The 14,175-nt window shown below is 45.0% G+C and overlaps 1 protein-coding gene across 1 annotated transcript in view; it reads left to right on the plus strand.

The window, feature by feature from the left end:
* The first annotated feature begins 987 nt into the window (after positions 1 to 987).
* The window catches only part of LOC306801419 (golgin subfamily B member 1-like), a 56,915-nt gene continuing 43,727 nt past the window's right edge, over positions 988 to 14,175 (plus strand). The window contains 8 exon segments of the mRNA XM_079304487.1: positions 988 to 1,210; positions 4,173 to 4,305; positions 6,135 to 6,231; positions 6,749 to 6,901; positions 7,634 to 7,786; positions 11,305 to 11,457; positions 12,390 to 12,512; positions 12,959 to 13,072. Of these exon segments, the coding sequence (XP_079160613.1) occupies positions 6,142 to 6,231; positions 6,749 to 6,901; positions 7,634 to 7,786; positions 11,305 to 11,457; positions 12,390 to 12,512; positions 12,959 to 13,072 (786 nt within the window). The 5' untranslated portion in view covers positions 988 to 1,210; positions 4,173 to 4,305; positions 6,135 to 6,141.

Genomic DNA, 14,175 nt, shown 5'->3' on the forward strand with positions numbered 1-14,175 from the left:
CATCACACTGTGTCCTGGAGGGGCACACAGGGTACGTGTCTGTCTGTATGCTGTTGTGTGCAGTGGAATCTGTGCCAGTGACTGGCGGGGTTGTACACCGCGGAGGGTCTGGCATGTCCATGTTTCCAGTACAGACCAGGAAGTGAATGGATCAAGAGTTTTGAGAAGGAAAACAAAAAAAACCTGGACGGGGGCTGGCAGTGTGCACACCCCCAGCAGCACGGGCAGCAGCTGAGTGGGAGAATTCTGTCCCTCTACGCCACTCAGGTGAGACCTCACTTGCAGAACTTTCTCCAGTCCTGGAACCCTCAGAACAAGAGAGACTTTGAGCTGCCGAAGCAGGTCCAGAGGAGGCCACGGAGCTGCTCCAAGGACTGGGGACCCTCTGCTCCGGAGACAGGCTGGGAGAGCTGGGGGTGTTCAGCCTGGAGAAGGCTCCGGAGAGACCTTATTGCAGCCTATCAGCATCTAGGCGGAGCTTAGAAGAAACACAGAAAAATATTTTTATGCCAAGAGCTGTAGCGCCGGAGAAAGGGACAACAGTCCTGAAGTGCACGAGCGCAGGCTTGGATTGTACATCGCCGGAAGCTCTCAAAGCCGGGTAGGACGGAGCTTGGAGCAACTCAGCCTAGTGGGAGGTGCCTATGGCAGGGACGTGGGATTGGATCATCCTCAAAGGCGCGTCCCGACCCAACCACGGGGCTCCGCTCCGGGCGCTGCCCGGCCGGGAATGAGCGAGAGCCCCGCTCCCCGAGCGGCCCCGCCCCCGAGCGGCCCCGCCCCCGCCCGCCCCGCCCCCCGAGCGGCCCCGCCCCCCGAGCGGCCCCGCCCCCGCCCCGCCCCGTCCCCTCCGTCTCACCAACACCGCCTTGCCGGCTCGAGACGCCGCAACTGATTGGCTGCTGCCTTGTTATTGGGTGGGAGCCCAAAGTGTCCTCGGGATTGGTCACTTTGTGCCATGTTGTAGGACAACCATGGCGCCGAGGCAGCTGCTCCGTCGCGATTGCTTGCCCGTCACGTCTATCTTTCAGCCGCCTCAGCTGATTGGTTCTTCCGCGCCGGGGGCGGGACTCCCGAAGGCGGAAGTGGCGCCGGCGCGTTCCGGTGCTGAGGTGGCGCCGTGGGAGCGGTTCGGCGGCGGCGGGGTCGGCGGCGGCTCCTCGGCGGGTTAGAGCCGCCCCTCGGTGCTGGCCGCCCTGCCGTGCTGCAGGTCAGTGCCTCCCCCCCGACCTCGCTGCTGTCCGCCCTCCCTGTGCGGACCGCGGATCCGCCGCCCGGCTGCCGGCGGCTGTCGCCGGCCGGGCTCCTTTCGCGGCCATGCGGGGCCGGAACGGGTCCGCAGCTCCCTGGGGCCGGGCCGTGAGTGGCAATGGGCGGGGAGGATCTCTCTTCTCGCTCCGAGCTTTGCGGCCCGGCCCAGTCCCCCCGGTACCGGCGGGACGCTGCCGGCGGTGGCCCCCGGTACCGGGGGAGGCTCGCAGTGCCGGGGCCCGCCGGAGCCGTGCGGTCCGGTCCGGTCAGCCTGCGGGGCTGCCCGCCGCCGGAACCCAGCGCAGCTCTCCTGTGCTCCCCGTTCCTCCTGGTTCCTCTTGCAACCCCTCTACAGCAGTAGTGCTTCTAATGCGTGTTTGATTTTAAACGAAGGGAATGCAGGGGATTAACTTCACTTATGTATAGTAAACTTAGAATAGAATAAATGAGGGAAAAATATTGTCAAGTTTTTCTTTGCTGTGGCTGATATCTAGGGATAGAAAAGCCCTGCTGACTGCAGACTGTGCAGACTAGCAGTGGGCTTAGACTGTTTGGGTCAGGGGCGTGTATTTCAGGGGAAAGGAGCCTCCTCCAGAGCACTGCTGGTAGTTCCAGTGTTCAAAGTAAAGTTTCCCCAGCAAAAGTTCATTAGTTGCAGGAATGCTGAGCAAAGGTAGAGGATGAGGAGGATCCTGGCTCGCATCCTGAGCACAGCGAGGCTCCTTATGTTCTGCTTTTCATTACAGAGGTGGGAATCTGTGTGCCAGTGTGAGCCTGGGAGAGCACCAGTCTTGTCTCTGAGAGCACTGTTTGCTTTATTGAGGTGAGGCAGTGGAACACAGAATAACCTCTGGCCTTTTGTGTTTGTGGGGAAACTGGTTGGTATTGTATAACACCAGGATATTCCTGCCACAGGTTCTTGAGGCTAATGCACAGGACAACCACCACCCTCTGTGCAGGCTGTTGGCTTTAGGACAGAATTTAAAGCCATGTTATGCTTGTTCCTGGATTTGTTCTCAGGGAAGGTTCAAAGAAAGCAGAGCCAGGTTCTTTCCAGTGGTGTCTGGTGAAAGGATGAGATGCTGTGAGCATGAACTGAGACACAGGCGATTACCTCAAACATCAGGAAACACTTCTTCCCTCTGTGGCTTACTGAGCACTGCCACAGGTTGTCCAGGGGGGTTGTGAAGCCTCTATCCTTGAAGATATTCAGAAGCTGCCTGCACAGCTTCTGCTTGAGCAGGGAGCTTAGACCAGATAACCTCCTTACTTCAGCCAGTATTTGTTTTTTTGAGAAGATTCTCCACTAGCCTTTTATTTGTTGTCCTTCACTGAATTTTCTCCAACAAGTTCCTACCTCTTGTTCTGGAGAGCCCCGAACTGGATATGTTACTCCAGACATGGCCTCACCAGTGCCCAGCAGAGAGAGGAAAGATCGTGTTCCTCCTGACAACGCTCCTAATTAGCAGCCCAGGATGCTGCTGCTGGCCTTTGTCATGAGAGTGCCTTGATGACTTTAGGTCAGTTGTCCACTGCAGTCCCCAGCCTCTCTCTGAAGTGCTGCTCTCCAGGGATGTGTTCTGAGGGATGCTGTCAAGAGCAGTGGCCCACCTAGGCCCGTGTTTTCCCTGTTTGCTCTACACAGACAGCAAACCTGTTGCTGTTAATAGAATTGTAGAATCATTTTCTGTTCCCCCTTCACATCCCTTGCCATGTGTGGCTGACCTGAGAATATAAATTAAAAGTTAATTCAAAAGACATGGATCTGTAAGACTTGAGTTCAGGTTATTAAAGTGCACATCTGTGCAAATCCCTGCAGATGATTCCTCTGTTTGTGTTTTTAAGGAGACCGAGTGTGAGTCAAACCCAGCAAGGCTTTATTAGCTTGAGTGCAGTATCAGGTTAGTGTGGCCAACCTGGACAGAAGCCAAGGAATATCTTCTCAATCCAGGTATGCATGGTTGAAATTGTAATGCCTGTAGCATGTGCTACAGGCCCATGCAGATACTAGATTCTGCTTCTTTTTTGTATTTCTAATACCCCTTCTAATAATTCATCTGTTGGTTCTCTCGGTGCCAGCCACATGTTTTGCATTTGCGACTTTAAGGAGCTGTGGCCGAATGCTCGGTTGGAAGATGAAATCCATCCTCTTGAAGTATTTGGAGACAATTAGAAAGAGGCATTATTGCATTAGATGGCTGTTTTCTAAGATGCACCACTGCCAAGACAGCGGGTTTGGTTTCTCATTGGGGCATTGTGGGAGTGATGGTTTACAAAACTATAAATGCTTTATTATTTTTTTAATGGATTCTAGACGTTCCAGATCTCTAAATGAGTATCTCATATTACCACCTTGGTGCGCAGTTGATGCTGTCAGGAGAAATCTCCCTAGCAGGAACTGTAAGGCTGTACTGTTCTGGAATTCCATGCCTCAGTCTCACCTAGGGCCAGCTGAGAAGTCAGCAAAGCACCAGGACTTGTTTCACCGACTGTTGTGTTGTTGCAGAATGTGAACAATCCTGGCATTCTGACTGTGCTTCTGGAGGAGTTGCATCCCCTTGAGCTCTTTGCAGGAGCCTGTCTGAGGCCTGGCCTCTTGCTGCATGTCTTTTTGTTGCACTAACTGCTGCTTGAGCATTTTATTCCACCAGCTGAGGAGACAAAGCTCACACTCTGCAGTGTGAGAAACCTGGGCATGTCTGCAAATCCATGTTCCCAAACAGAGCAGACTATAATCACTTTTCATGCTTATTGCAAGTGACTGACTAACAGTCCTGGAGTGTACTGTGTAAGATGAAGGATGGGCTTATTTCTTTATTATTGGGTAATTTTATTATTGGGTAATTCTTCTCTTTTTTTTTTCTTTTTTTTTTTTTTTTTCTGTTGTTGTTGTTCTTTGTCACTTCTCTCTCCATCAAAAGTGTTGGTTCATTAATCCTGTCAGTACTCAAGAGATAAAAAGGAATGACTAGAAAGATCTGTGTGTGACTGCTCTGCCTTGAACACCTTTCTATGGAATCAGCAGACCCATGAGCTCCTTACAGCACAAAGCAGGTTTGTATTCACATGCTCTTTTCTGCTGTTGATGCTCTAATGTGAATTGTCATGTTTTCTACTTCTGCAAAATCAATTGACTTCTGTCAAGAAGTAATGCACTGCTCCTCTCAATATTTTCATACTTTTAAGTGGCAATATAAGACCAAAGATTTGCTTAGTAAGACAAAGGAGGTCAGGAATGAGTGAGTCTGTGTAGCCAGCTTCAGGAGCCTGCTTCTAGTGAGGCAGAGATATCTTATCATATTAAAAGATTCCACTTGATGGAGATAATTTTAACAATGTAAACTTGATCTTATAGGTAATGTAAGTTTGCCTAGTTTCAGCTTGCACTACTGGAGCTTCTGTAATTTTACAAATTATTTTGCCACTTACAGGCATGGACAGTTCTGTGGCCTTTCTGTTCAGAGCTGTCAAATGTCACATGTGGCCTATTTTTATAGAACACTGGAATGATGATTCTGTGATTCTTAAGTGACTTTGGGAGTTCAGTTGGTTCAAAAATCAGATTTGATTGCTCTTAGCCTAATACAGTATTTTAACATCTTCCCTGTGCATTTTTTCTCCGATTGAAATCGCTTATGTTGCAACTTGTGTCCTCTGCCTCATGTCCATCTGATGTGGACCTTGTAAGAGGTGTGTAACTCTGTCTTTATCTCCCTTTTGGGTGGTTGTAGGGAGGACAGCAGTTGTATCAGAGTCCTTGCCTGCTGAGCAAGCCCAGCATTCTTATACTCTCCATGTGCCTTGTAATGCAAACCCCAGTCATCCTGTGGGCTCTCTGCTGCGTTTGATTCACTATTTTGAAAGTGGGCCTTCTACTTCAAATGTAGTCTTATAAGTGTGAATCAAGAGGCCACCAGCAATTTGAGCTTGTCTTTTGCAACACAGTTGTACAGCCAGTTGCTACTCATGCTTTTCCCATTCCAGGCATAGGCTTCTGCCTTTCCTGAAATTCACGATGTTTCTATCCATCTGTTTCTCCATCCTCTTGTTACCCTCCTAATTGGCAACTCTGTAATTTGCTTTATCAAATATTCATTCAGATTTGGTGAATTTAGTGAGGTGAAATGCATCCCATCATTTCAGTTAATAACAGAGAATTTAATTTACTGCTCTCCCTAAAATGACAAGTTATATGTTGCTGGCTGGTACTGCTGCCTGTTTTTTGGTTCTTCACTTCCACTTGCTGGGTTAGTTTGGCTCCTGAATTTGAAGGAAAGAAGGTGTGCTAAGCAGCAGTCAGGGAATATATGTCCTCTCCAGACTATTCCCCTGTGGTGAGGTCCTGTCCTGTATGTGAAATACAGAGGTCTCATCATCTCTCTAATGTGACACACTTGTATCTGTTTAGCAAACATCAAGACTCAGTCCATTATTTCCACTGCTTATTAGCAGAAGGCTGGTTTTATGTTACAGTCCATGTTTGGCCTCTAGAGAAATTACTTCATTTGACAATCACCCTTCTTTTCAGTAAACTGAGCAGGTCATGGTTCTGTAATGTCATTGTTTAGAAAAATCAAGAATGAACTATGAGGATGACTTGGCATCTGGTATAAAAATATATTTTTCAATCATACATGTAGAGCAGTGAAAGAATTTCCATGTGTTTTGACACAAGCACATCCTGGAGGGTCTGCTGCTCTTGTTAATGTGACCATTTCTTTTTCCTGAGGTTTTACTTCGGCTTTTCTGTCTTGGCAAAGGAGAAAAATTACCTACAAGCCTCGTCACCAACAGTTGTAACATTAGAGATCAGCATAAGGGAGCTTATTCTTCATAGCAGTTTTGACTCTGGGACTGTATTCTGACTCTTGGTTTTGTTTTAGGCTCAAGATGCTGAGCCGTTTGTCAGGTTTAGCAAGTACTGTTTTACAAGAGCTGTCTGGGGAGGATGGAGATGCAGTTACTGAACCATCTATTGCTGTAAGTACAGTATTGTCTAAAGACTTTCAGATCTTATTGACAATTAGTTTAGGGAGCGTGGTTCATTAGACTGCTGAGAGAGCTGTCTCCTTCTTCTTCCTTGATGAGTTCTAGACTGGGCTGTCATTCCAGTCTGCTTTTCTTCTACTCCCCACCTCTTAAGTCAGCGTTTCTCTTGGGCAGACCAAGCTCTGCTTGGTTGGGTAACAGTGGGAGGCTTCATCTCTGTGCTGCCCTTTGGTAGTGAGACAGTGGATAGTGTGTGAGGGTGCCTCTCATTTCAGATTTGTTCATGATGTGTTCAGCAAGGTACTCTTTGTTTTTGTGTGTTAACTTGCAAGTTCTCTGAGCTTTTCCTCCTGGCTTCATCTAACTGTGTATTTCCACAGGCTCCATGAAATGCCTGCAGGGATCAGAGTGCAGCATTGAGGACTGGAGCTGAAAATATCACGTGGATGCTCTGTTGCAGGCTGTTAATAGTTTTTTTTCCTTCAAAACACTCATTTTGTTGTTTCAGGTAGAAACTTTGCAGTCAGAAGCAGAAAGCATGGAGGAGGCACCTGAGGAGCTGTTGGAGCGCTTAGCCCAAACAGAAAAGCTGGTTGTTCAGCTGAAGGATTTGATTCGAGAAAAGGATGCCCTACTCCAGGAAAAAGAAACTGTATTCAAGGTATCTTTTCTTTCTCCTGGGACCAAAACTAAAATGCTGCTTCAGTTTTCTGTGCATGCCAGTCTCTGTTTTCTTTTGAACATAAGATACCTGCGTGACGAATGGCATCAGTTCCAGAGAATTATTGGAATTTGAAGAGCAGACCCTAACCCTAGAAATTCAGGATACTCTCTGTTAGTTTGATTGGCTTAATTTAGTCTAGAGTCGATAAGTTACATCCAAGTTACACAGCATTTTGTCTCAGAGCTCTTTAAGGCCCCTCCGGATTCCCAGAGGCTCTAATAAATGCTAAGACCTCGTGTGAGGTTGTTCTTTCCCCAGTTCAGGGTGTTTGACACAGAGTAGCCTGTGCTGCTCTCATCCACTAGCCCAGAGGTTTTATGACATCTTCCCAAAGGTACGTGTTGCCTACCATGGGGTTTGGTGGGAGGGAGGTTACTTGAGATGGTTTGCCTTCCTCTGCTATATGCAGTCCCTCAGAATTGAGTTTGTGTTCACTGCTGGGTGAAGTCCCTGAAAGGAAGTGCTGGGGTAGAAGTTACAATTTTGGTATGTATAGCGTTTCAGAACAGATTTGTTTTGCAGATGTGTTTTCCATAGTGCTGTTACTGGGGAGGCAGGGTTGAACAGAATGTGGCAGACTGACAAGCTGTGTAGCTTTTTCAAAGTGGTGCTTCTTGGGTAACAGCACTGGAGTGTGAGGTGCAGCCAGTTTGTGTCCTTCTCTTCCAGAAGGAGCGAGAGGCCGCGGACGCGAAGCTGATGAAACTTAAACTTCAAGCCAAAGCCAAGCTGGCGTCTCTGAGCAAGCGCATCGAGGAGCTGACCCAGAAAGGATCACCACTGCCCACGCAGGCCTTAGCACATGAGCTGGACTATCCCAAGGTTGGGAGAACGGGGCTGCTTCAAAGATGTAGCTTCTATTGATAATCTGCTACTGCCTGATGTTTCAGGTCACAGTGAGCCAGCAGCGCCTATTTGTCTTGTTAGCAGGATATTCATAGTTCCAGCAAGGATCTCTGCCTGTGCTGTAGGGGGCCTGTCTGTCCAGCTTCCTTGTACTGCAGATGCCCTTGGAGTGCTCAACTCGATCTCATCAAGGCCAGGGGCTAGTTTGATAATCCGTTGTAGCCAAACTCTTTTCTGCAGAAACTGTGTCTATCGGAGCTATGAGTTTCAAAATGTTACCTGTCTTGTCAGTACAGGAGAGGTTGGCTGGAGTACAAGAACAAACAGATGAGGAGATCATTGAAACTGGCAGGCAGTAACTTAAATATAAAAAAAATAAATATATAGATTTTCCAGTCATGTAGCTTCCTGAGCCGTCATAAAGTTTTGTGCTGGATAAAAACTGAGGGAAAAGTGTTTTCTATGAAGATGTTAAAGAGGCTGTTAGCTACCAACTGGAAGCTTCCATTGGTGCTGGTAATTTTTGTCAATTTGACTATATGATCAGCAGAACAATGTTTTCTTTTAAAAGTTGGTAATATGGAAGAGAAGTAGGATAAAAGTCCAGGATAGTGTCCAGACATCAGATGATGTTCATTAAACCAGAGAACATAAAGGTTATTTTAGACACAGAAAAAATATTAAAATATTGCAGGAAACAATAAAAGGTGCCTGTGAGAGCTGTCGGATGAGAGGCAAGTACTAATGAAGTGAAGATCAGTTCTATGACTTGTTTTTGATTGAGAGCATCAGAAAATGGAATTCCCAATTCTGGAATTCCCAACACCAACTTGAGAATCTTTCTCAAAGCAAAGCACCATCTGATTTCATACATGAAGAACTGGATGATCTCAAGGACTGACATAATAGAAAAACAAAGCAAAATTTACCCAGTGCACGATCCAGCATTTCTGGTGTCGTGACACTGTATACTGCAAGGCCATGAACAGCATTCCTTGGCTGCAGGGGCCAGTGGAGACCAGAGGCTGTTCAGCTGTGTCACTTGACGTTGCTGTCCTGGTGCTGAGACTCCTTTTTAGCTTATCTGTATGCAGCATGTGTGTCTAACATCCACGTGCTGTTACATGGCTTTGTGTAGACTCACTGTTCAGGACTGGTGAGTGTTCTTGCTTCAAAATCCAAATTTATCAGTTGAAGAGGGCAAAATGAAAGAAAACTGGTCATCAGTTAATTGGTGCAATATAGATTTTAGAGGCCTTACCTTTTTTACATACTGTTCTTGCTATTGTACTGAAAGTGGCAAGGCCTTGTGTGGAGTGTTGTCATGTTCTGCTCACTTGGAATCAGGAAAGAGAAATTCTGAGAGCAGCGAGAGTCTGTTCCCCCATTGTGTTAGTAGCTGCACTTGGGAGACACTCAGCTTGGTTATTTAGTCAACCAAAGTCAGAGAGCAAATGTCATTTCTTTCTGCAATTGTATGAAGAAGGTGAGCATCAAGAAAGTAGGAAGAAAGTGTTAAAGGATAATGCAGGTGAATGGATGAATGTAAGTTAGCCATTAAGAAAAATAGCCTTCTAATTAGAGGAATGAGGGCTTGAGACAGTCTCAGGTGGACATGATATGGACCACAGCCTTGTTTGGTTTGGGTTAGAGCGTAGAAATTATGTTAGGGCAGTTACCTGCAGTATTATGTATTTGATCCAGAAAGCACTAGCTTCTTTCTTGCAAGGTTAGACCTACTGAGAAGATACAGAGTCCTTTATTTGCACTTATTTCTCCAAGTAGATGCTGTCTTGAATAATGGGGGAATTTTCTAGACAGTTACCCTGCCATTTGGAGGTGAAAATTCTAGGTTAGAATTATGTGTTGTGCTGAAGTATTGAATATTAGCGAAGAGCTGGTTTTTTTCCTCTCTGATGTGGGCCCTGTGTGAAGGCTGAATTTTAGATATCTGATTAGTACTATAACTTCCTGGACTTTTAGCAGATTCTTATATTGAGAAGAATGGAAATACCACCTTGCCTCTTTCTATCAGATAGTATTTGTGTACAGAACAGTTGGGGCTCCTCTCAAACTTTTGAAGTGGGTAAAAATAAATTATGTTCAGATATAAAAGCTTATAAATTTTGGAAAAACATAATATTTACAAGCTTGAGCTCTGTGAGTTTTGTGTCTGCTACTGTTCTCATTGGTGGCACTCTGTGTAATGGTCAGTGTAAGAAGCTTTTCCAAATCCGGCTGTAAATATCAATCCTGAGAGCTAATTACAAGTAAGCAAACTAATCCTCCCACCTTCCCCCCCTTGCAACTCCTCTGCCTCAATCTCACAAGTTATGTATATCCCTGGCTTCTTAGAGCTTCCTGAGTTTCTGTTCTTTATTTTTCTGTCCTGTTCTATTTCTAAATTTAAGTGCAACAGAAGCTTCCTTGTCTGTCTGTTCTGCTTCCTACCAATGACCTTCTCTATACATGAAACATCTTTCGAGGAATGAGTAGCCTCTTATTCTTATTACCGTGATTTATAAGTACTTTTAAAAGCCCTCGTAATATTTTCACAATGTGTTAAAAGATGTAAATACTCTAGAATTTCCTGTGTTACTGGTGGTATTTGATCCAATACCTGCCACAAATAAAATGGAAGAATGGATTTTATATATATTCAGTACAAAATACCCAGCACTGAGTGCTCACAGTATCTGGAAGTGCTGAGATGAGAATGTAGAGTGTATTTATCTGCTCAGAGACAGATAGTGAGGGACCTACCCTCACCCAGGTAGAGAGACAGAGAGCAGAGTGCAGGTGTAGTGTGCTGGGCTGTCTAAGTAGACATAGCCTAAGCATGTTTTATGTGAAATGTTTACATTTCTTGGTCATAAACAAGGATTCAAGTGCTTCAGAGTGGAGTAGAAGTAATAATTGTTTTCCTGTTCCCTTTGCTTGTATCTAATTGATTGCTATTAATCCTGTAGTCTAAAGAGATTTCTATGGACATTTTCTGTAGTCTAGAATGTCTACCCCTTTGTCAATGGAGAATATTCTTCTATAGCTAATTTAAAAATGGTTTTATTTCTGACATTGAAGAAATTTGTGATGCTAAAATGCCTCACAAACCAAGGTAGTCATATAATAAATAATGTATTTAATAATCTAATTTGCCTTACTTCATATAGTGAGCAGTCATCATGGACTGTTAGCCCTTCCAAGTGGTTTGATGATTCCCAATTAAAGGCATATTTTGCATATCTACACAGAAATAGGGAAAATAGTTACTTAACATATATGACAACTTAATTTAAAGAAACAAAAGGAATGTAAAGTTAAGAAATGGAGCAATGTAGTAAAAATAAGCATCTGATTAAGAGTCAAGAGTGAAGTAGCATTTTAGTGTACTTTTTAAAAATTAATTAATTTATTTAATTGATTAACCAGTAATACTGATAAGTTTACTTTCTTCTATTTCTGTTCTTCCCACTTTTTTCCTCTTGCAATGTCAGAAAAATGAAAATACAAGTGAAGGGCACAGAGAGGAAGTGGAAGTACTGAAAGAGCAGCTCAGGGAGCAAGAGGAGACTGTTCAGGACCTGAAGAAACAGCTGGATGTAGCCAAAGTGAATCTGAAAGATGCTGAAATCAAGTATGCAACACAGGTACAGAAGCCTTTTTCTATTCATCATTCTGTGTTTCCCACCTTACTGCTTAGACTAGACTATTCTATCATACTAGTATGATGAAACAGAACAATGCTTACACAGCTGGTCTCCAATTCCCTTACCTTAATTTTTTCAGTTTTTGTTCCTCTTCAAATCACCTAGGTCCATCAGTGTCCCTCCTCCTAACTCTACGTAAGTTTTTCACTATTCCCAAATAATCTTCTCCTGCCCCCCATCCTCTACCCCCAGGCCAGAACCACCCTTGGTGCAAAAGGTGCTCTGCAGGTAAGAGGTGGGTGGGAGTGATGGCTCTCTGAGGAGGGGGGAAACAATCTCTGGAAGGGCCTGGTTAGGGTGTTCCTTCCTCTGAGTCAGAATTTAGGCTCTTCCCTGGCTGCCCTTGCTGTTCTGTGATGGGCTTTGCAGTAGCTGAGGCAGATGTTCTTCCAGCTGTGCCATGGCCTGTCTGTGTTCTGCTGTGGATGTGCAGGGCAGCTGCTTATCCCATAATGTGACAGCTTTAATGTTACATTGTAGTTATTTATGGAAAGATTTTTTTAATATTCTAAACTGCAGATTTTTGCTTTTGAACTGTGAATTAGGCTGCATCCTGTACAATTAAAAGCCCAGAAGTTTTATAAACTGTTAATGGTATGGTAATCATATATTATATTATTCTTGTTATTTGTAGATTAAATTCTATGCTTTTTGCTTTCTGTGATCTGAAATCTTATCAGTTGCTATACACACATTAGTAGGATAAAGATACCAGGTGAAAATACCATGTGATCAAGATGATGTATAGCATTGTCAAGCTGAAGACTCCATCACACACACAATGTGCTGGTGCATGTTGGAAGCAAGCCTGTGTGTCTTGTCAGGTTCATAACCTTGTTGGTTTGTTTTTATTTTGTGGTTTATGTTTTCAGCTGAGTTCCCTGCAGGAAGTGATTCAGGAGAAGGAAGCTCTCCTGGAAGAACATGTGCACCAGCATCAAGCTGAATTGCTCAAGATGGTGGTCCAGTCAGATATGGAAGTAGAGATGCAGCAGGTATATTTGATATAATAATCATATCATGGGAGGAGGAAGAGTCTTTTACCAGAAGACACTCTGAAAGAGCAGTTCTCATTAAAGTAACTCAGAAGAGATAAGAAGAAAGGTGCTTTGGTTGTTTGGAGTTTTTTGGAATGCTAGTTGGGACTTTGAGTTCTAGCTTCAGTCTGCTGGTTTGCTATCAGTTGGAGAGAAAGAACAATTGAAAAAAGTTCAATATTACATGAAAGTTCAGTATTCAATATATTGTTGTGCTCCAGTTTCCTATTCATGAAGCAAAGTAAGTTTACTGCACCAGGGCTCCAGAATAGGTGTCAACAGAAATGAATTAATTCAGTCTGTCAAAGTAACTGTGCTACAAAGATGAGATGTACTGATGAAATGTGGGAATCCAAACTTATGTTGGTCTCCCCAGTGCTGGAATGGCCTTGTCTCTCTCACAGAACCTGCGCACTCTGCAGAGAAAGCTGGAGGAGCAGGAAGCAGCTCTGTTAGGACGAACTCAGGTGGTAGAACTGCTGCAGAAGGAGTTACACGCTGCTGAAAAGCAAAACCAGGTACCTGGTCGTGCCTTTTATTTCTTTGCTCTGTGTGTGTGGTGGATTGGGCCTTTGTCAGTAGCTCAGAAGTTACCAGATTAGGTTTTTTTTGGCACCAGCTTTCCATCATGAAATCAGCTGAGACTGCCCTGCCTGGGTCAGGTGTTAGAGCTGCAGGTCTGTGTGCTCAGCTTACAGCAGGTACAGCCACATAGTGGGGGCTGCAGCTCCCTGCTCTGGTGATCTGGGCAGGTGGACAGGGTCTACATCTGTCCATACCCACACTGCTGACTGCACTTTCAAAGCCAAATGCACAAACCTTTGCCAAAAGCAGAAGTGCCTAACACAGTGCTGCTGAAGCCTCAGTGTTTCTGGACTGCAGTGGTCCAGGCCAGATCAGAGCAGAAACAACTCTACTTTGGTATGTCTTGCTGGCATATGCATATATGGTGACACTTGTGGATTGGGATGGGCTCTCACTTCATCAGTTTGGAGTGTGAAGAGGATGAAATCAAGTCTCTGCATATATGACTATAAAGACATGTGCTCCTTCAGACAGGATTAATTACACAACCTCTTAAAAGGTTGGTTTGCAGATAGAGGATGAGTGTATTTTTCGTTTTTCAAATATCTGAACTTTTGAAAATTCTCCATCCCTTTAGAAGAGACTTACACTGAATCAGTCTCATATTTGTAGGCTGCATGATCTCCAGCCAGTCTAATGCTGAACCTCACTTTGATAGTTTTTACACACTTGTGTCCCACGTATTTTCTTTTGCTCTGTGTCCCAGCCAGGCACAATGATGAGTCCTCTTACTACTGTGGAGAGGTAAAGAGCCTCTGTGAGCTGACGTGTACTCACTATTGACTGCATTGCTCAGCAGGGTCTATCATGGGTGGTGGCATGGATATCTTCCTTACATGGTTGTTGAGCTCCCTTGGCTTCTCCTCAGTGTCTTTGGCTTCCCTCATACATTCTGTGGTCTGAAGGAGACCTGGTATAGGTACAAACTTGAGGCCATGTGGCAGAAGCCTTCCCGTCAAGTAAAATGAGCTCCTTACCAGATTCCTCCTGATATTAGCTATGCTGACCATCCACATCTCCAGGAGGAAGAAGATTT

This window comes from Erithacus rubecula (assembly GCF_903797595.1).
Source record: "Erithacus rubecula genome assembly, chromosome: 4".
In the NCBI taxonomy this organism is placed as follows: Eukaryota; Metazoa; Chordata; class Aves; order Passeriformes; family Muscicapidae; genus Erithacus; species Erithacus rubecula.